The sequence below is a fragment of the Mirounga leonina genome, unplaced genomic scaffold, assembly GCF_011800145.1.
Source record: "Mirounga leonina isolate KUSES-001 unplaced genomic scaffold, KU_Mleo_1.0 Mir_178, whole genome shotgun sequence".
Lineage (NCBI taxonomy): Eukaryota > Metazoa > Chordata > Mammalia > Carnivora > Phocidae > Mirounga > Mirounga leonina.
This window is the reverse complement of record NW_023270464.1, coordinates 381,514-405,391: the sequence shown is the minus strand read 5'-3', so window position 1 is coordinate 405,391 and position 23,878 is coordinate 381,514. Positions and strand designations below refer to the sequence as shown.

At 38.6% G+C, this 23,878-nt stretch overlaps 1 protein-coding gene across 1 annotated transcript in view; it reads left to right on the top strand.

The window, feature by feature from the left end:
- The window catches only part of NIPA1 (NIPA magnesium transporter 1), a 73,167-nt gene that overhangs the window by 36,159 nt on the left and 13,130 nt on the right, over window positions 1-23,878 (top strand). The window contains exons 2-3 of the mRNA XM_035023919.1: window positions 5,960-6,007; window positions 7,016-7,106. Coding sequence (XP_034879810.1) covers window positions 5,960-6,007; window positions 7,016-7,106 — 139 coding nt within the window. The remainder of the gene's footprint in view (window positions 1-5,959; window positions 6,008-7,015; window positions 7,107-23,878) is intronic.

The window sequence follows — 23,878 nt, the reverse complement described above, 5'->3', positions numbered from 1 at the left end:
GGACTAGAAGATATATTTGAGCAAATCGTAGCTGAGAACTTCCCTAATCTGGGGAATGAAACAAACATTCGTGTCCTAAAGGCAGAGAGGATGCCTCCCAATATCAAGGAAGACAGACCAATGCCCCAGCATGTAATAGTAAAACTCGCAAAGCTTAGAATCAAGTAAACCATTTTAAGGGCAGTTAGGGGGAAGAAATTCCTTATGTACAGAGGGAGGAACATCAGAATAGTGTCAGACCTATCCACAGAGACCTGGCACGTCAGAAAGGGCTGGCAAGACATGTTCAGGGTACTAAACAAGAAGAACATGCAGCCAAGAAACTTTATCCAGCAAGACTGTCATTTAGAATGAATGCAGAGATGCAGAGCTTCCAAGACTGGCAGAAACTGTGACCCCTAAGCTGGCCCTGCAAGAAATATTAAGGGGGCTCTATAAAAGGAGAAAGACCCCAGGAGTGATATAGAACAGAAATTTACAGAGACAATCTATAGAAGCAAGGTCTTCACAGGCAACATGATGACAATAAAATCATATCTTTCAATAATCACTCTCAACGTGAATGCCATAAATGCTCCCGTGAAATGGCACAGGGTTGCAGATTGGATAAAAAGACAGGACCCATCCATATGCTGCCTACAAGAGACTCATTTTGAACCTAAAGATATATGCAGACTGAAAGTGGAGGGATGGGGATCCATCTTCCATGCCAACAGACCTCAAGAGAAAGCTGGGGTAGCAATTCTTACATCAGATAAATTAGATTTTAAAGATTTTTTTTTTTAATTTGACAGAGAGAGACCCAGCGAGAGAGGGAACACAAGCAGGGGGAGTGGGAGAGAGCGAAGCAGGCTTCCCACCAACCAGGGAGCCCAATGCGGGTCCTGATCCCAGGACCCCGGGATCATGACCCATGCCGAGAGCAGACGCCCAACGACTGAGCCACCCAGGTGCCCCAAGATTTTAAGCTAAAGACTGTAGTTAGAGACACAGAAGGACACTATATCATTCGTTTTTTTTTTTTTTTTTTGAAGGGGGAAGCTTGTGTATTGTGACACTATATCATTCTTAAAGGGTCTATCCAACAAGAACATCTAACAATTGTAAATATCTATGCCCCCAACATGGGAGCAGCCATCTACATAAGCCGACTCTTAACCAAAATAAAGAATCATATTAATAATAATACATTAATTGTAGGAGACCTCAATACTCCACTCTCAGCAATAGACAGATCATCTAAGCAGAAAATCAACAAAGAAACGAGCTTTGAATGATACACTGGACCAGATGGACCTCATAGCTATATACAGAACATTCCACCCTAAAACAACAGAATACTCATTCTTCTCAAGCACACGTGGAACTTTCTCCAGAATAGACCACCTAATGGGTCACAAATCAGGTCTCAACTGATACCAAAAGACTGAAATTATTCCCTGCATATTCTCAGACCACAATGCTTTAAAACAGGAACTCAATCACAAAAAATTTGGAAGAAATTCAAACACTTGGAAGCTAATGACCACTCAGCTCAAGAATGTTTGGGTCAACCAGGAAATCAAAGAAGAACTTAAACAATTCATGGAAACCAATGAGAACGAAAACACATCGGTCCAAAACCTATGGGATACTGCAAAGGTGGTCCTAAGAGGGAAATACATAGCCATCCAAGCCTCACTCAAAAAAATAGAAAAATCCCAAATTCACCAACTAACTTTACACCTTAAAGAACTAGAGTAAAATCAACAAATGATTCCTAAGCCACGCATTAGAAGAGAAATAATTAAGATTAGAGCAGAGATCAATGAATTAGAAACCAGAAACACAGTAGATCAGATCAATGAAGAAACTAGAAGCTGTTCCTTTGAAAGAATAAGATCGATAAAGCACTGACCAGACTTATCCAAAAGAAAAGAGAAAGGACCCAAATTAATAAAATTATGAATGAAAGGGGAGAGATCACAACTAACACCAGGAAATAGAAACAATTATTAGAAATTATTATCAACAGCTGTATGCCAATAAATTAAGCAACCTGGAAGAAATAGATGCTGTCCTGGAAACCTATAAGCTGCCAAGACTGAAACAGGAAGAAATTGACAACCTGAATAGACCAGTAACCAGTAACGAGATGGAAGCAGTGATCTAAAACCTCCCCCAAAACAAGAGTCCAGGGCCTGATGGATTCCATGGGGAATTCTACCAAACATTCAGAGAAGAAATACCTATTCTCCTGAAGCTGTTTCAAAAAATAGAGAATGAAAGCTTCCAGACTCATTCTATGAGGCCAGAATTACCTTAATCCCCAAACCAGGCAAAGACCCCATCAAAAAGGAGAATTTCAGACCAATATCCCTGATGAATATGGATTCCAGAATTCTCAACGAAATCCTAGCTAATAGGATCCAACAATAACATTAAAAGGATCATCCACTTCCAAGTGGGATTTATCCTTGAGATGCAAGGGTGGTTCAACATTCTCAAATCAATCAGTGTGATAGAACACATTAATAAGAGGAGAGGGAAGAACCGTATGGTCCACTCAATTGATGCAGAAAAAGCATTTGACAGAAACTCCTTTTCTGATTAAACTCTTCAGAGTATAGAGATGAGGGAACATTCCTCTATTTCATAAAGTCCATCTATGAAAAACCCACAGCAATATCATTCTCAATGGGGAAAAGATAAGAGACTTTCTCTTAAGATCAGGAACACGTCAACAATGCCCACTTTTGCCACTATTGGTCAACATAGTACTAGATGTCCTAGCAACAGCAATCAGATAACAAAAAGAAATAAGAGGTATCCGAATTGGCAAAGAAGAATTCAAACTCTTTCTTTGCAGATGACCCGATACTTTATGTGGAAAACCCAAAAGACTCCACCCCCAAATTAGTAGAACTCATACAGCAATTCAGTAATGTGGCAGGATACAAAATCAATGCACAGACATCAGTTGCTTTCTTATACACTAACAATGCAACTGTAGAAGGAGAAATTAGAGAATCGATTCCATTTACAATAGCACCAAAACCATAAGATACCTTGGAATAAACCTAACCAAAGAGGTAAAGGATCTATACTCTAGGAACTACAGAACACTTATGAAAGAAATTGAAGACCAAAAATTAAAAACATTGCATGCTCATGGATCAGAAGAATAAACATTGTTAAAATGTCTGTGCTGCCCAGAGCAATCTATACTTTCAATGCCATCCCGAATCAAAATTACAATGACATTTTTCAAAGTGCTGGAACAAACAATCCTAAAATTTGTATGGAATCAGAAAAGAACCCAAATTGCCAAGGAAATGTTGAAAAAGAAAAAGCTGGGGGCATCATGTTGCCCGATTTCAAGCTGTATTACAAAGCGGTGATTACCAAGACAGCAAGGTACTGGCACAAAAGCAGACATATAGACCAATGGAACAGAATAGAGACCCTAGATATGGACCCTCAACTCTATGGTCAAATAATCTTCGACAAAGCAGGAAAGAATATGCAATGGAAAAAAGACAGTCTCTTCAATAAATGGTACTGGGAAAATTGGACAGCTATATACAGAATGAAACTCGACCATTCTCTTACCCCATACACAAAGATAAACTCAAAATGGATGAAAGACCTCAATGTGAGACAGAGGAGAACATAGGCAGTAACCTCTTCGACATCAGTCACACAACTTCTTTTAAGATACATCTCCAAAGGCAAGAGAAACAAAAGCAAACATGAACTTTTTGGACTTAATCAAGATTAAAAGCTTCTGCAGAGCAAAGAACCAGTCAACAAAATAGGCAATCCACAGAATGGGAGAAGATATATGCAAATGACACTACAGGCAAAGCGCTGATTTCCAAGATCTATAAAGAACTTCTCAAACTCAACACCCAAAAAACAAATAATCCAGTCAAAAAATGGGCAGAAGAGAGAAACAGACACTTCTCCAAAGAAGACATACAAATGGCTAACAGACACATGAAAAATGTTCATCATTAACCATCAGGGAAATTCAAATCAAAATCACATTGAGATAGCACCTTACACCAGTTAGAATGGCAAAACTCAACAAGGCTAGAAACAAGAAATGTTGGAGAGGTTGTGGAGAAAGGGGAACCCTCTTACGCTGTTGGTGGGAATGCAAATTGGTACAGCCACTTTAGAAAACAGTGTGGAGGTGCCTCAAAAAATTAATAACAGAGCTACCCTTTGACCCAGCAATTGCCCAACAGATGTAGTGAAAAGAAGGGCCATATGCACCCCAATGTTCATAGCAGCAATGTCCGCAATAGCCAAACTGTGGAAAGAGCCGAGATGCCCTTCAACAGATGAATGGATAAAGATGTGGTCCATATATACAATGGAATATTATTCAGCCATCGGAAAGGATGAATACCCAGCTTTTACATCAACATGGGGGTGCCTGGGTGGCTTAGTTATTAATTGTCTGCCTTCGGCTCAGGTCATGATCCCAGGGTCCTGGGATCAAGCCCTGCATCAGGCTCTCTGCTCAGCGGGAAGCCTGCTTCTCCTTCTCCCACCCCCACCTCCGCTTGTGTTCCCTCTCTTGCTGTGTCTCTCTCTGTCAAATGACTAAATAAAATCTTAAAAAAAAAAAAAATCCTTTAAATCAACATGGATGGGACTTGAGGAGATTATACTATGTGAAATAAGTCAAGCAGAGAAAGTCAATTATCATATGGTTTCACTTATTTGTGGAACATAAGGAATAGCATGGAGGTCATTGGGAGAGGGAAGGGAAAAATGAAGTGGGGGAAATCGGAGGGTGAGACGAACCATGAGAGACTATGGACTCCAAGAAACAGACTGACAGTTTTGGAGCGGAGGGGGGTCGGGGGATGGGTTGGCCCAGTGGTGGGTATTAAGGAGGGCACATACTGCATGGAGCACTGGGTGTTATACAAAAACAATGAATTGTAGATCACTACATCAAAAACTAATGATGTATGGTGACTAACGTAACATAATAAAATAAAATTTAAAAAGAAGTATATAAAGAACTTATACAACTCAACCCCAAAAATACCAAACAATATGGTTGAAAAATGGGTAGAGGACCTACATAGACATTTTTCAAAAGAAGACATAGTGGTGGCCAGCAGACACATGGAAAGATGCTCAACATCACTCATCATCAAGGAAATACAAATCAAAACTACAATAAGATATCACCTCACACCTGTTAGAATGGCTAAAATCTAGAATTTGGTACCTAAATCTGAAGTGAAGAAACCTGTCAGACTAGCATTTTGACATATCCGAATTAGTACAACTATGTGTATGAAAGGTTGGGAGACTATCTTGCTGAAGGTTCCTGTCATACAGGCAGGAAGAGGGACCCATCTGATAGGGAGGCCTGGGCATCTGCTCATGTTTCTGTCTGGCTATGCTTGGGGATATATGAGGGTAACCTAAGAGAATATAGGAGACTGTGTAAAATGTCAAATCCCTGAGTGAGTGAAAAAGTCTGCTGCCCAAATGGTTGAAAAAAGAGTCATATCATAAAGGTTCTAATTTATAAAAATTGTGTAACCTGCTTAAGCACCAGTAGTCATTGAACCCTGTGCTCATAAATTATCACATAAATGGGTTGCAGTAAATGCATGAGAGAACTGGACTTCAACGTAAAACTTCATGCCAAAGAATATTTGTGTCTATGGGTTGCATGGTGAGCCAAAAGTAGTTTTTTATAAAGGTTTCACTTGTTGTTTGGGTCAGCTTGTGTTTATTGCAAAAAATATCTGTATTTGCCACTTTTAGTGGTTTCTCATGCTGCTATTTATAGACTAACTTAACAATTCTTTAAGGGGTGAATAAACCGTATGGCGTTCATTATTCTTCTCAATTTTATTTTCATTTAAAAACTCCTTTTTAAGTATATAGTTTGTAAACCTCTTGGTTTGTACTTTTCTCACATTTTTATCTCACTCTTTCATAGGTACCTCCTATTTAACAGACATTGTGTGGTGGGCAGGCACAATTGCAAGTAAGTACCCAGTGTGGTGAAAAGCTTGGTGTGCTTTCTTTCTTAAGATCAGTCATTTTCTGGCAGGACTGGAGGAGGTGGAATGAGTGTGGCTCCGTTCTTTGGGATGAGGACCAGGGCAGGAGGCATTGGTGGGGGAGATAGAGGTTCCTACTGCCTGCAGTTAGCTCTGAATATAGTCCAGCTCAGACTGTCCTGGGCCCAAAGAAATTAAAACAGCTCCTGCTTACTCATCTGTAGTCATGCTGTTGAATTTGGTGAAATTTCATGTTTTGTTGAACATAATTGGTTTTACAAAGGAGAGTTTCTTCACTTAGCCTTCAGTACAGGATCATGTGCTATTGTATAAAAGAGGTCATATGCAGAGGTTATGTGCTATCATGTAAAAATAAATAATAAAATTGGAGTTCGGAACCCTAAATATATAAAGAAAAATTGTATTAAATAATCCAGAAATATTATGAGGTTTACTTGTCACACATTGTCTTCGAGGTGAGATGTTGTCTAGCGGATGTTGTTTCCTTTCACTGAAGAGCTCATTGTTAAGCTCTGTCTTGGTCTAGCTCTGGGTGCAGTCCCGTGCAGGCAGTAGTTTCTCCAGCTGGTGTATGAGCAGCATGTCACTGTGGCCCAGTATTCTATACTGGAGTAGATTCCAGCCCATTGGGACAACAGGAAATTCTACGTGATCAGTCTTAAAAGGAGGATGTGTGAAGGAGAGAGTGGAGATATACTTTGTTGCACCCACTGTCAGTCACTGCCATTTAGTTTGGGAATTTCCACAGAGGGCTGAAACTACTCCTGACCCGTTGGGTCGTGATGCTCTGGGGCCTGCTGTCCTCTGCCTTCAGGACCCTTAATTATGCAAGTGATGCCCCATATTTACTTCCTCACCAGTAATGAAAAGAAATAGCCCTTTCAGAGCAGAGCCTTGCCAAATTAAACTCTGTGATCATTGCTAAAAGAGAGCTGTAATTGCAAGTGGTATCCTTGTGATTCTCTTGACAGTGGCTGTTGGCCAGATTGGAAACTTCCTGGCTTACACTGCGGTCCCCACAGTCCTGGTGACTCCACTGGGTGCCCTTGGAGTGCCATTTGGGTGAGAACTGGGATTCCGTGTTTTGGTTTTTAATGTGTAGTTTAGATTTTTAAAGAAACTACATTTTAAATGTTTCTGTTCAAATAATAGCAAAATTATAACTGAAGGTAGGTCTTCAGTATTCTACTCTATGGTTTAATTTTATCCTTCAAATTATTTTTTTGAATTATTAACCCTTCTCTTAGAAATTTGCTTTAGTATATTTCAGACCCTAACTTATGCATGGATGTTAGTGAATGTGATTCTGTCTTTCTCCTGGTCTTTGCCCTGGAAGACTTCCTAGAAACTAGAGTCTTCCTGGTGCCTTGGCAAGTGATTCTGAGAAATCATTAAGCAAAACTAGTCAATTGGTGTTTTATTTGTGTGTCTAGCATCCCCTACCAGACACTGAACAATTCTCCCACTCCACCCTGGGAAATTTTGGAGGTGGGACAAATGACACATGGGCACCAATGGATATAAAATAGAATTTATAACTCATAACAGTTAACAGCAGATGAATCTCCATGCGTAGGAGAAGGGTTTCTGTGTGGTTGGGAGGGATAGGAGGAAGGTGGGGCTTTGGGTTTTATTGTAGTTAGAAAGTGAGTCGGTGGAGGTTCCCACACTCAGCAGGGTCTTGCGTGGTTTGAAATTTCTCCAATTGCCAAGGGCCTGAGGACACTAAGGTCTGAGGGTATTAGCAGGCTTTCTTATCTGGGACAAAGGGCAAAGTAGGATTGGGGACTTGAATGCTGTCAGCCACCATGCATTTCAAGTGGAGTCTTTGTATTACATTTGGCTTACCTACAAAAATGATTTTATGAGACGTTTATTGAATAGCTCAACACATGAACATATTTATCCTCCCATGAACATATTTATATTCTGTTTTACTTTGAAGAAATTAAGAAACATATAATAGAAGAGAAATAAAATCCAAGTTTCTAACTCATTTGTATAGTGGTATTCTGCTGTATTTTAGACAGATTCCCAGATTCTTTCAGAGAAGTGTGTCTATGATGGATATATTTAAAGATTTTATTTATTTATTTGAGACAGAGAGAATGAGAGAGACAGAGAGAATGAGAGAGACAGAGAGCACATGAGAGGGGGGAGGGTCAGAGGGAGAAGCAGGCTCCCCACCGAGCAGGGAGCCCGATGCGGGACTCGATCCCAGGACTCCAGGATCATGACCTGAGCTGAAGGCAGTCGCTCAACCAACTGAGCCACCCAGGCACCCTATGATGGCTATATTTAAATTGTACTTTAAAGTCAGTTAGGCTAGGGGCACCTAGGTGGCCCAGTCGGTTAAGCGGCTGCCTTTGGCTCAGGTCATGATCCCAGGGTCCCAGACTCCTTGCTCAGTGGGAAGTCTGCTTTTCCCTCTGCCTACTCTGCCTGCTCTGCCTGCCGCTCCCCCTGCTTGTGCTCTCTCTCTCTCTCTGACAAATAAATAAAATCTTTAAAAAAAATAAAGTCAATTTGGCTTTAAGATCCTGTAGCCTAAAAAGCACAAATGTTTTCTACAGGCTAACGTTTGAAAATGTGTTTGTAGAATGTTGTTCTTATCCAAACAAAAGACTAATATCACATGTAGCTTGATGTCGCTTTGTGTTTGGATGGCTCTGAAGAGCTTGGATTGCATGAGGAGTACTCACTTCAGGGAATCACTGCTGTAGCTTCCCAGAGCCCAGCCTCACTCTTTGATCTGTTCTCCTTAAAAAACACCAGGCAAATAAATAATCTGACCCTGGGGTCTTTGCACATTGCACATTTAATATGGATATATTAAAATATTTTGCCTAGTTAAGTTCCAAAGAACTATTCTCACGGCTTTGACAATTAAGTCACCTCACTAGAAGTGTTCACTGCTGCAAGTCTTCAGGAGACAGACTAGAAATAGAGAAGAGAAATAGAATAGACTAGAAATAGATTAGGAAGCCCCAAAATAGGTCCACTTTTCTCTGTAATGATTCAGTATATGATAAAGTAATCATCACAGCATAGTACTTTTAAAAGAAGTTTAAAAACACTTTTTATTTGGAAGTAATTTCCAAATTACAGAAAAGTTACAAGATTAAGAATAATCAAAACAGGGGATGGGTTAAATGGGTGATGGAGATTAAGGAGTGCACATGTTGTGATGAGCACTGGCTGTAGTATGTAAGTGTTGAAACACTATATTGTACACCTGAAACTAATATTATACTATATATTAACTAGCTGGAGTTTAAATGAAAATTTAAAAAAAAAAAAGAATAATCACAACAACACCCATATACCCCTCACCTATGCACACCTACTGTTAATATTTTACCCCACTTCCTCCATTATTTGCTTTCTCTCTATTTTGGTTTCTCAACCTCAACACTGTTGACATTTGAGGCCAGATCATTTTTTTTTGTGAGGGCTGATATTTGCATTGTGGGGTGTTAGCATCCCTGGACTCCACCAGCCAGATGCCAGGAGTACCCCCCAAAAATGTGTCCAGACATTACAAATGTCCTGGGAGGGGGCAAATCACCCCCAGTTGAGAACCATAAATGTGGTGTTTCCTTTGGTTTTTTTGTTCCTTTGTTTTTTATCCTTTGAGACTACATCTGTCATGACTCTTCACCCTTAAATATATCAATTTGTGTTTTCTAACACTACAAATACTTTTATTTTTTATTTTTATTTTTTTAAAGATTTTATTTATTTATTTGAGAGAGAGAGAATGAGAGACAGAGAGCATGAGAGGGAGGCGGGTCAGAGGGAGAGGCAGACTCCCTGCCGAGCAGGGAACCCGATGTGGGACTCCAGGATCATGACCTGAGCCGAAGGCAGTCGCTCAACCAACTGAGCCACCCAGGCGCCCCTACAAATACTTTTAATAACCACAGTACAATGATCAATTTCAATAAATTTAACATTTTAGTACATGTATCTAATATGCCTTCTGTATTCCAGTTTTGTTAATTGATCCATTATATGCCTATTTTATGCCATTATCCTTTATACCTTTATTTATACCACTTATGCCATTATTTTTCCTTTGTACCATCATTTTTCCTTCTAGTACAAGATCCAGTTTAGTGTTGGGTGCTGCAGTTAATTGTCATGTCTCTAGTCTAAAGAGATTTTTTTTCTTTAAATAAATAGTGTTGGGAAAACTGGTACGTAATTTGTAGGATCGTCAATTTAAATCATAGCACCGTCAAAATATGATCTAAGTGAATTAAGTATTATATACAGGGGATGGCCATCAAATGTGGAAATAGAGGCAAATACAACATTGAACGGTTTATTGATACTATTCCAGTGCGTGACTGAAGTGATATATTGAAGTATGTTGTCCTGCTCAGTAATGGAGGGTTCAGTGTTCTGTGTAAAGCTATGGAAAGCCCAATAAGTTAATGTGCCCAATTATCTGTTGCATATAGCTGTAGACATTTTCTGTCTCTGATTTTCACTGAATAAGCCTGCATCTCTAACATAACCCAGGGTATGTACTATGGAGGTTTAATCCGTAAGAGGAGGAAAAAAAAGTTTAGCTATGTTTCCATGGTTTGTGGCCTATGTATAAGAAAAATATTTTTATTTTTACAACTTGAAACAACGAATGCCTTTTAGATCTTAAAAGGATAAGAAATTTCTGAAGTTTGAAGTAATAACAATGAAGTTTAACTTACTACAGTAAAAAAATAATTTGTGAAAAAGATTAAATCAAATATGACAGTAATTAAAGCTATGACATAATTTCTTAAATTAGTCAGAATAATATGAAAATCCCAGTAGATAAAATGACAAAAGTCAAAACTGACAATTTGTTCATAAGAAAACACATTTATTCCACTAATATTAACCCTCATTTTCAATAAAATGCTCATAAGCAACCAGATACAATGTAATAAATACGTTTATTTAATAAATATTTCAAAAGTAAAAAGAATGTTAGAAAGGATACCTGCTCAATATAACAAACTATAAATATATATGTGTTCTCCTTTCTTTTCTCAGCTTTTTAAAAATAGATACAAAATTTTATAAAGTAATAATTAGAATCATGTATTATTGGGCTTGTAAAAGACCCAAATAGCACCAAAAAAATAGTGCAAAAAGAAGGAACTAGAAATTGAGCTATAGAGGAGTAACATTGTGTCTCATGGGTTAATTTAGTATCAATTTGAAATGTATTCTGATGAGCCCTAGAGAAACCACTAAAAAATAACAAAAAAATATGGTGGAAAAAACCAATAAGGAACTAAACTGTTACACTGGAAAAATTCACTTAATGTAAGAGAAGGCAGTAAGTGAAGAATTGGGAACAAAATGTAGAAAATAAAAAGTAAAATGGCAAACACACAAATAATGATATCATTAAAAATATTTAATGTCAGTGGATAAAACAATCCAGTAAAAAGGCAGAAATTAGGGACACCTGGGTGTCTCAGTCCGACTCTTGATTTTGGCTCAGGTCATGATCTCAGGGGTGGGATTGAGCCCGGCATCAGACTGCATTCAGTGCGGAGTCTGCTTGGGATTCTCTCTCTCCCTCTCCCTCTGTTCCTCCCCCTGCTCTCTCTCTCTCTCTCTCTCTCTCACTTTCTCTCTCTGAAATAAATAAATTTTTTTTTAAAGGCAGAGATTGTCAGGCTGTATAATGATCCAACTGTATGCTGTCTACACAACACACTTTAGATTCAAAGATATAAATGAATTGAAAATTAAAGGAAGGAAAAGAAATATATTATGCAAACAATACCATAAGAAAGTTGGAGAGGCTACATATCAGACAAAATAAATTGTAAAACAAAAAATATTATTACTGATAGAGACATCTTATAATGACAAAAGGGTCAATCCATCAGGAAGACATAACAATTATAAACAAATATGCACCTAAAAACAGGGCTTCAAAATATAAGAAACATACCTGAAAAGAATAAAGAGTAACAGATAATTCAACAATAATAGTTACAACTTTCAATAATGGATAGAAATATCCAAATACTTTCAATAATGGATAGAAAAACTAGGCAAAAGATCAAGAAGGAGATAGAAGACTTGAATGACAGCATAAGCCAACTAGACAAAATAGACATCTGTAGAACACTCCACCCAACAGCAGTAGAATTCTTCCCAAGTGTATATGGAACATTTTCCTGGATAGGCCATATGCTAGGCCATAAAAAAAAAAAAAAAAAATCAATAAATGTGAAAGGATTGAAACCATACAAAGTACTTTCTCTAACTATAATGAAATCAGAAAGCAAAACCAGTGAAATTTGTGAAATTTATAAATATGTGGAAATTAAACAACTTACTACTAAATGACCAATGGGTCAAAAAAGAACTTACAAGGGAAATTGGAAAATACTTTGAGATGAATAAAAGTGGGGAGACAACACACCAAAGCTCACATGACTCAGCTAAATCAATACCCAGAGGGAAATTTATATCTGTAAATGCCTGCATTAAAAAAAAAAAAAGGAAAGATCTTAAATCAACAATCTAAGAGGGCCAACTAAACCCAAAGGAAGTAGAAGGAAGGAAATAATAAAGATTAGAGTAAATAAATGAAATAGAGACTAGAAATAAATAGTGAAAAGCAGAAAAACCCAAAGATTGTCCTTTGAAAAGGTCAACAAAATTGATAACCCTTCAGTTAGATTGACAGAGAAGACTGAAATTACTAAAATCAAGAACAAAAGGGGGATATTGCCACCAACTCTACAGAAATTAGAATTATAAGCAAATAAGATGAATAACAGTATGCCAACAAATTAGATCGCTTAGACGAAATGGTCATATTCCTAGAAAGACTCAAACTACTGAAAATATTTTAAGAATAGAAAATCTGAATAGACTTACAGCAAGTAAAGAGATTGAACTAGCAAAACAAAAACAAAAACAAAAACTTCCAACAAAGAGAGTTGAGGTAGAGGTGGTTTCACTGATGAATTCTTTCAAACGTTTAAAGAAGAATTAATAGAATTCCTCACAAACTCTTCCAAAAAGTAGGAGAGATGGGAACTCTTCCCAACTCACTCTATGAGGTAATATTATCTTGTAACAAAACCAAAGAAATCACTGGAAAGGAAAACTACAAATCAGTTTTCTTATTAATATAGATGAAGCAATCCTCAACAAAATACTAGCCAACTGAATTCAATATATAAAAAGGATTATACACCATGACCAAGCGGGATTTATCTCAAGAATGCAAGGTAGATTTAGCATCAGAGTAAGTTAATACCCCTCATCAATAGAATAAAGGTTAAACATATTTCAGTAGACACATAAAAATCATTTTATAAAATTCAACACCCCTTCACGATGAAAACAAATCAATATGCTAGAAATAGAAGGGCACCTGTGTAGCTCAGTTGGTTAAGCATCCATCTCTGCATCTCAGCTCAGGTCTTGATCTCAGGGTCGTGAGTTCAAGCCCTGCATTGGGTTCCACACTGGGCATGGAGCCTACTTTAAAAAATCCTAGAAATAAAGGGTAACTTCCTAATCTGGCAAAGTATCTCTATGAAAATCCCCCAGCTAACATCATACTTAATGGTTTAGGACTGGATGATTTCCCCCGAAGATGAGGAACAAGACATCTACTTTTGCCACTTATATTCAGCATTGTACCAAAGGCTCCAGCCAATATAGTTAGGCAGGCAAATTAAATGAATGCGAATGAATTAAAAGCCATCTTGATTGGAAAGGAAGAAGTCAAACTATCTCTGTTAGCAGAGCTGACATGATCTTGTATATGGAAAATTCTATGGAACTGCTAAGAAACTATCAGAACTAATAAGTTCAGCAAGTATACTGGATATAAGATCAATATACAAAAATCAATTGTATCTGTATACAGAAGCAGTGAGCATACCAAAAATGAAATTAAGAAAACAATTCAATTATAAAATAGTACCAAAACAAACAAAATACTTAAGAATATATTTTTAAAAAGAAGCGTAAAACTCATACTCTGAAACTATAAAAACATTTTTGAAAGAAATTAATCCTAAATAAATGGTCCATATTCACATATCCATATTCACATATTAACAAGAATTAATATTGTTAAGATGATGATACTAACTCATCTACAGATTCAGAGCAATCTCTATCAGAATCATTTGAAATTGACAACCCGATCTTAAAATTCATATAGAAATGCAAGAGACCCAGAATAGCCCAAAGAGTCATGATAAATAAATACACAGTTGGAGGACTCACACTTCTTGATTTCAAAACATTTTATAAAACTACAGTAATCAGAACAATGTGGTACTGAGTTAAGGATAGACATATATATCAATAAAATAAAATTGAGATTCCAGAAATAAACCCTAACATTTATAATCAACAGATTTTTACCAATGGTTAAAGAATTCAATAAGGAAAGAACAGTCTTTTCAATAAGTGGTGTTGATCCAACTGGGTATCCAAATGCAAATAAATGAAGTTATACTCCTACCTCACACTATATATAAAAAATGAACTCAAAAGGGATCGAGTACCTAAATTTAAAAGCTTAAACTATAAAACTCTTGAAGAAAAGGTATATATTTTTGTGACATTGGATTAGGCAGTGTTTCCCTAGATTTGACACCTAAAACACAAGCAACAAAAGAAAAATAGATAAATTGGGCATTATATAAATTTAAAACTTTTGTGCTTTAAAGAATGCCGTCAAGGAAGTGAAAAGCCAGGAAAAAAACATAATGTCATCAAAATGGTGATGTGTGGGAATCCACTCTCTATCCCCTCACAAAGATCAATGATTGGACAGTTATCCATGAAGAGAAACAGTTCTGGGAGAGGTCTGGAGTCTGCGTAAGAAACTTTAGCAACATTGTGGAACAAAAAACCTGAGAATAACCACAAAAGAACAGAAAGAAGACAACTTCATTTTACCTGCATCATTCCTTCCCCCAAGCTGATGTTGCACAGCACCAGGAGGGAACTTGTCAACCAGAAAGTGTTTTCCATGCCAGGAAAGGAGGCGCAGGGTGAGCAACCAGCTTTCCCAACCTTTCAGGACATTGCCCCAAGGTTCTGCTTTAGTTTCAGTTCACCCACACTGCAAAAGTTGACAGATAGAGGTGGCTAGGAGGAACAGGAAAGAAAAGGGATACCAATAGCAGCCATGCGGTGAGAGTGATTGTGACTCACGCACCTGCTCTGCAGATAAACCCAGCAGATTTTGCCACTGAAGAAGCGAATGGCCAGCACAGTTGCCACAGACACCTGGAAATTTCATCAGCTTATGCCCCAGAGGTATTCATATTCGTGATACTAGCCATCAAAATCCTCCTCGTTCCAATTCCCACCCCACTCTTGCCAGCTCCCAGGAACCACGTGAGCATCCATTCCAGAACTCTGTAGCTGTGTGAGTACAAGACATCAGCCTAAAAAAAAAAAAAAAAAGACATCAGCCTAGACTCCTACAGCTGACCGAGTGTGTGTTCAGGGTTAGCCTTTCCAGCTATGCCCTTCCATACTGTAGGGTGCCATGTGTGAGTTTGGGGCTAGCCTGTCCATTTGTGCCCTTCCATACTGTAAGCCTGAAATCTGTCCCCAACCTCCACTTCATTGTGCATGCAGGCAGGGGTACTACTGATAGAATATGCTGATAATTAGAGTCTCTGCAGCAGCCTGTTGGCCTGATTAGGCCTTATCATCTGTCACTGCCCTGCACCACCATGTTCACCTGAAGCTAGCTCCTCCACCTTTGCACCTGCACACCTCCAGCCTGACCCCTATGACTGGCCTACACTGTAGTACACACACCCAAGGAAAGAATGTGCAGCCACACTAACAGCCAGGGCCCTTGCAGCTACCAATGAGCTTGTAGTTGGCCCTGGCCTTTACTGCCTATCTTAGTCCTGAGCACTATGTATGTGTCTGCAACTGGACTCTACGACTACATAGGCACATGCAGCTGGCCCCTGTAGCCAGCCATGTGCACACCAGCTCTGGCCATCACCACTGCCTGCCCTGATCCCTATTCATTGGACCTGAAGGCACTGCTGAGGACACCAGTAGCCCTAGCAGCCACTTCAAACCCCTCACAGTTCTTGCCAAGAAACACATAGTTGTCAATGTGGAGGACCTCGCAGCCTGAGCTGAAGAGACATTACACCTCACCAAATGTGGTGCTGCCACACACACCCATTCTTGGTACCCTGCGACACTAAACCCAAAGTCACAGCATGCTCCAGTGTGCTGTTATCCACAAGTAAAAGTCTTCCTTTACTGATATCAGTCCCTAAAGTCTGGAAGAGGTGACAGCATTTTCAAATGCACAGACACCTATACAAGGCTACAGGGATCATGCAGAATCAGGGAAATATGACTCCTCTAAACAAACACGGTAAACCTCTGGTTACTGGCCCCAAAGAAATGGAGATCCAGAAATTGCTTAACCAAGAATTCAGAAATAATTCCCTTAAAGATGCTAAGAGAACACATATAAACAATTTAAAGACATCTGGAAAATAACACAAGAACAAAATGAGAAGTTCAAAAGAGACAACCTAAAAAAGATCCAAACAAATTTTGGAACTGAAGAATACAGCTGATGTACTGAAGAATTCAATAAAGAACTTCAACAGCACCCTTGACCAATCAGAAGAAAGAATTAGTTAGCTAGAAGATAGATCAATTGAAATCATCTAATCAGAGGAGCAGAAAGCAAAAAGAATGAAGAAAGACTATGGGACTAAGGCACCTTCATGGAAACAGTGTACCATTATTGGAAAAAGAGAGGGAGAAAGGGGTTAGAAAGCTTATTTAAATAAATACTGGTTGAGAACTTCCTAAACCTGGGGAGAGATTTGGACATCCAGGTTTGTAAAACTCATAGGTCACCCCAAAATTTCAATCCAAAGTGATCTTCTCCAAGACATATTATAATAAAACTGTCTAATATAAAAAATGAAAAGAGTATTTTAAAACCAGCAAGAGAGGGGTTCTTGGGTGGCTCAGTTGGTTAAGCATCTGCCTTCAGCTTAGGTCATGATCCCAGGGTCCTGGGATCAAGCCCCATGTTGGGCGCCCTGCTCCGCAGAGGAATCTGCTTCTCCCTCTCCCTCTCCTGCTTGTGATCTCTCTCTCACTCCTCTCTCAAATAAATAAATAAAATCTTTTTAAAAAGAGAAAAAGAAAAAATAAAAACAGCAAGAGAAAAAAAAATTCTCTCTCACAAGGAAACTACCATACTATCAGCAGATTTCTTACAAAAGACCTTGTAAGCCAGGAGATAAGGAGAGGTATATTCAAAGTGTTGAAAAAAAGAAACTGTTGGGGCGCCTGGGTGGCTCAGTTGTTAAGCGTCTGCCTTTGGCTCAGGTCATGATCCCAGGGTCCTGGGATTGAGCCCGGCATCGGGCTCCCTCCTTTGCGGAGAAGCCTGCTTCTCCCTCTCCTACTCCCCCTGCTTGTGTTCCCTCTCTCGCTGTGTCTCTCTCTGTTAGATAAATAAATAAAATCTTTTAGAAAAATGAAAAAAAGAAACCGTATAGCAAGAATACTTTACCCAGCAAAGTTTCCTTCAAAATTAAAAAGAGATATAGACTATGCAGAAGCTTTTTATTTGGATACCAATAGTTTATTTTTGCTTTTGTTTCGCTTGTCTCAGGAGACATATCTAGAAAAATGTTGCTACGGCCAATGTCAGAAATATTGTCTCCTGTGCTCTCTTCTAGGATTTTTATGGTTTCAAGTTACACATTTAGGTCTTTAATCCGTTTTGAGTTTATTTTTGTGTATGGTATAAGAAAGTTGTCTAGTTTCATTCTTTTGCATAGAGTTGATCCGTTTTTCCATAGAGAACAAACTGATGGCTACCAGAGGGGATGTGGATGAGGGGATGGATTAAATAGGTGGTGGATATTAAGGAGTGTACTTGTGATGAGCATTGGGTGATGGAATTGTTGAACAACTTTATTCTACACCTGAAGCTAATATAACACTGTATGTTAACTATACTGGAATTTTTTTAAATTTTATTTTATTATATTAGTCACCATACAATACATCATTAGTTTTTGATGTATTTTTGATCATTAGTTTTGATCATTAGTTTTTCAAAAAAGAGATAAAGTCTTTCCCTGATGAACAACAGTTAAAGGAGTTCATCACCACTAGACCTGCCTTACAAGAAATGCTGAAAGTTCTTCAACCTGAAATGAAAGGGTGCTAATTAGTAACATGAAAATATATAAGACACTGGTGAAGGTAAGTAGATAGTCAGATTCAGAATATTCTACTACTGTAATATGGTGGTGTGTTAATACTAACTCCAGTGTACTGGTTAAAGGACAAAACTATTAAAAATAATTATAGATACAATAATTTGTTAGTTGATACACAATATAAAAAGTTGTAAAAGCAAAAACAAAAGGCAGGTAGTAAAAAGGTAGAGTTTTTGTATGGGATTAAAGTCAAATTGCTATCATTATAAAATAGACTGTTAGAGGCATAAAGTGTTTTCTGCATGCCTCATGGTAAACACGAAGTGAAAGCCTACAGTGGATTCATAAACCATAAAGACAAGGGAATCAAAGTATATCACTACAGCAAATCATCAGTTCACAAAGGAAGGTAGAAAAAGTTGGAGAAAGGAACAAGGGAACTACAAAACAGCCAGAAAACAATTAATTAGATGACATTAGTAAGTGAGGACTTATCTAAATGCAAGTGGTGTGAATTTTCCAATCAAAAGACATAGACCAGCTGGATGGATAAAAAAACAGGACCCTATGATATACTGCCTACAATAAACTCAATTCATCTTTTTTTTTTTTAAAGATTTTATTTATTTATTTGACAGAGAGAGACACAGCGAGAGAGGGAACACAAGCAGGGGGAGAGGGAGAAGCAGGCTCTCCGCAGAGCAGGGAGCCCGATGCACAGGACTTGACCTCAGGACCCTGGGATCATGACCTGAGCCGAAGGCAGACACTTAACGACTGAGCCACCCAGGCGCCCTCAATTCATCTTTTTTAAAAATTTTATTATGTTATGTTAAACACCATACATTACAACATCAGTTTTTGATGTAGTGTTCCATGATTCATTATTTTCGTATAACACCCAGTGCTCCATTCAGTACATGCCCTCTTTAATACCCATCACCAGGCTAACCCATCCTTCCACCCCCCTCCCCTCTAGAACCCTCAGTTTGTTTCTCAGAGCCCATAGTCTCTCATGGGTCGTCTCCCCCTCCGATTTCCCTCCCTTCATTCTTCCCCTCCTGCTATCTTCTTTTTTTTTTTTAACATATAATGTATTATTTGTTTCAGAGGTACAGATCTGTGATTCAACAGTCTTGCACAATTCACAGCACTCACTATAGCACATACTTCCCCAATGTCTATCACCCAGCCACCCCATCCCTCCCACCCCCCACAACTCCAGTAACCCTCAGTTTGTTTCCTGAGATTAAGAATTCCTCATATCAGTGAGGTCATATGATACATGTCTTTCTCTGATTGACTTATTTCGCTCGGCATAGCACCCTCCAGTGCCATCCATGTCATTGCAAATGGCAAGATGCCATTCCTTTTGATGGCTGTATAATATTCCATTTATATATATATATATATATATACACACACACACACACACACACACACCACATCTTCTTTATCCATTCATCTGTCGATGGACATCTTGGCTCTTTCCATAGTTTGGCTATTGAGGACATTGCTGCTATAAACATTGGGGTGCACATACCCCTTCGGATCCCTACATTTGTATCTTTGGGTAAATACCCAGTAGTGCAATTGCTGGGTCGCATGGTAGCTCTATTTTCAACTTTGTGAGGAACCTCCATACTGTTTTGCAGAGTGGCTGCACCAGCTTGCATTCCCACCAACAGTGTAGGAGGGTTCCACTTTCTCTGCATCCCCGCCAACATTTGTCGTTTCCTGACTTGTTAATTTTAGCTATTCTGGCTGATGTGAGGTGGTATTTCATTGAGGTTTTTATTTGGATTTCCCTGATGCCGAGCAATGTTGAGCACTGTTTCATGTGTCTTTTGGCCATTTGGAAAATGGAAACTTCTTTGGAAAAATGTCTGTTCATGTCTTCTGCCCATTTCTTGATTGGATCATTTGTTCTTTGGGTGTTGAGTTTGATCAGTTCCTTATAGATTTTGGATACTAGCCCTTTATCTGATAAGTCATTTGCAAATATGTTCTCCCATTCTGTCATTTGTCTTTTGGTTTTGTTGACTGTTTCTTTTTCTGTGCAAAAACTTTTTATCTTGATGGAGTCCCAATAGTTCATTTTTACCCTTGCTTCCTTTGCCTTTGGCAATGTTTTTAGGAAGAAGTTGCTGTGGCTGAGGTCGAAGAGGTTGCTGCCTGTGTTCTCCATTAGGATTTCGATGGACTCCTGTCTCACATTTAGGTCTTTCAACCATTTGGAGTCTATTTTTGTGTGTGGTATAAGGAAATGGTCCAGATTCATTCTTCTGCATGTGGCTGTCCAATTTTCCCAACACCATTTGTTGAAGAGACTTGTCTTTTTTCTATTGGACATTCTTTCCTGCTTTGTCAAAGATGAGTTGACCATAGAGTTGAGGGTCCATTTCTGGGCTCTCTATTCTGTTCCATTGATCTGTGTGTCTGTTTTTGTGCCAGTACCACACTGTCTTGATGATGACAGCTGTGTGATAGAGCTTGAAGTCTGGAATTGTGATGCCACCAGCTTTGCTTTTCTTTTTCAATATTCCTCTGGCTATTCAGGGTCTTTTCTGGTTCCATACAAATTTTAGGATTATTTGCTCCATTTCTTTGAAAAAAGTGGATGGCATTTTGATAGGGATTGCATTAAATGTGTAGATTGCTCTAGGTAGCATTGACATCTTCACAATAGTTGTTCTTCCAATCCATGAGCATGGAACGTTTTTCCATTTCTTTGTGTCTTCCTCAATTTCTTTCATGAGTATTTTTCTGAGTACAGATTCTTTGCCTCTTTGGTTAGATTTATTCCTAGGTATCTTATGGTTTTGGGTGCAATTGTGAATGGGAGCGACTCCTTAATTTCTCTTTCTTCTGTCTGTTGGTGTATAGGAATGCCACTGATTTCTGTGCATTGATTTTATATCCTGCCATTTTACTGAATTCCTGTATGAGTTCTAGCAGTTTCAGGTGGAGTCTTTTGGGTTTTCCACATAAAGTATCATATCATCTGCAAAGAGTGAGAGTTTGACTTCTTCTTCGCTGATTCGGATGCCTTTTATTTCTTTTTGTTGTCTGATTGTTGTGGCTAGGGCTTCTAGTACTATGTTGAATAGCAGTGATGATAGTGGACATCCCTGCAGTTTTCCTGACCTTAGGGGGAAGCTCTCAGTTTTTCCCCATTGAGAATAATATTCGCTGTGGGTTTTTCATAGATGGCTTTTATGATATTGAGGTATGTACCCTCTATGTCTATACTCTGAAGACTTTTGATCAAGAAAGGATGCTGTACTTTGTCAAATGCTTTTTCTGCATCTACTGAGAGGATCATATGGTTCTTGTTCTTTCTTTTATTAATGTATTGTATCACATTGATTGATTTGCGGATGTTGAACCAACCTTGCAGCCCACGGCTAAATCCCACTTGGTCGTGGTGAATAATCCTTTTAATGTACTGTTGGATCCTATTGGCTAGTATTTTGGTGAGAATTTTTGCATCCATGTTCATCAAGGATTTTGGTCTGTAATTCTCCTTTTTGATGGGGTCTTTGTCTGGTTTGGGATCAAGGTAATGGTGGCCTCATAAAACGAGTTTGGAAGGTTTCCTTCCATTTCTATTTTTTGGAACAGTTTCAGAAGAATAGGTAGTGGGGGCCCAGGTGGCTCAGTCGTTGAGCATCTGCCTTCGGCTCAGGTCATGATCCCAGGGTCCTGGGATCAAGCCCCACATCAGGCTCCCTGCTCCGTGGGAAGCCTGCTTCTCCCTCTCCCACTCCCCCTGCTTGTGTTCCCTCTCTGGCTGTCTTTCTCTCTGTCAAATAAATAAAATCTTTAAAAAAAAAAAAAGAAGAATAGGTAGTAATTCTTCTTGAAATGTTTGGTAGAATTCCCCTGGGAAGCCATCTGGCCCTGGGCTTTTGTTTATTGGGAGATTTTTGATGACTGCTTCAATTTCCTTAGTGTTATAGATCTATTCACGTTTTCTATTTCTTCCTGGTTCAGTTTTGGTAGTTGATACATCTCTAGGAATGCATCCATTTCTTCCAGATTATCTAATTTGCTGGCATATATTTGCTCATAATATGTTCTTATAATTGTTTGCATTTCTTTGGTGTTGGTTGTGACCTCTCCTCTTTCATTCGTGATTTTATTTATTTGGGTCATTTCTCTTTTCTTTTTGATAAGTCTGGCCAGGGGTTTATCAACTTGTTAATTCTTTCAAAGAACCAGCTCCTAGTTTCTTTGATCTGTTCTACTGTTCTTTGTGATTTCTATTTCATTGATTTCTGCTCTGATCTTTATTATTTCTCTTCTCCTGCTGGGTTTAGGCTTTATTTGCTGTTCTTTCTCCAGCTCCTTTAGGTGGAGGGTTAGGTTGTGTACTTGAGACCTTTCTTGTTTCTTGAGAAAGGCTTGTATTGCTATATACTTTCCTCTTAGGACTGCCTTTGCTGCATCCAAAGATTTTGAACAGTTGTGTTTTCATTTTCATTGGTTTCCATGAATTTTTTTAATTCTTCTTTAATTTCCTGGTTGTTGACCCATTCATTCTTTAGTAGGATGGTCTTCAGCCTCCATGTATTTGAGTTCTTTCCGACTTCCCTCTTGTGATTGAATTCTAGTTTGAAACCATTGTGGTCTGAAAATATGCAGGGAATGATCCCAATCTTTTGGTACTGGTTGAGACCTAGGATGTGATCCATTCTGGAGAATGTTCCATGGGCACTGGAGAAGAATGTGTATTCTGTTGCTTTGGGATGAAATGTTCTGAATATATGTGTGAAGTCCATTTGGTCCAGTGTGTCATTTAAAGTCTTTATTTCCTTGTTGATCTTTTGCTTAGATGATTTGTCCATTTCAGTGGGGGAGTGTTAAAGTCCCCCACTATTGCTGTATTGTTGTCGATGTGTTTCTTTGCTTTTGTTACTAATTGGCTTATAAAATTGGCTGCTCCCATGTTAGGGGCATAGATATTTACAGTTGTTAGATCTTGTTGGATAGACCCTTTAAGTAGGATATAGTATCCTTCCTCTCTCTTATTACAGTCTTTGGTTTAAAATCTAATTTGTCTTATATAAGGATTGCCACCCAGCTTTCTTTTGGTGTCCATTAGCGTGGTAAATGGTTTTCTACCCCCTCACTTTCAGTATGGAGGTGTCTTTGGGTCTAAAATGAGTCTCTTGCAGACAGGATATGGATGGGTCTTGTTTTTTTTATCCAATCTGATAGCCTGTGTCTTTTGATTGGGGCATTTAGCCCATTTACATTCAGGGTAACTATTGAAAGATAGGAATTTAGTGCCATTGTATTGCCTGTAAGGTGACTGTTACTGTATATTGTCTGTGTTCCTTTCTGGTCTATGTTGCTTTTAGGGTCTCTCTTTGCTTAGAGGACCCCTTTCAATATTTCTTGTAGGGCTGGTTTCGTGTTTGCAGATTCCTTTAGTTTTTGTTGCTTGTCCTGGAAGCTTTTTATCTCTCCTTCTATTTTCAATGACAGCCTAGCTGGATATAGTATTTTTGGCTGCATATTTTTCTCATTTAGTGCTCTGAATATATCATGCCAGTCTTTTCTCACCTGCCATGTCTCTGTGGATAGGTCTGTTGCCAATCT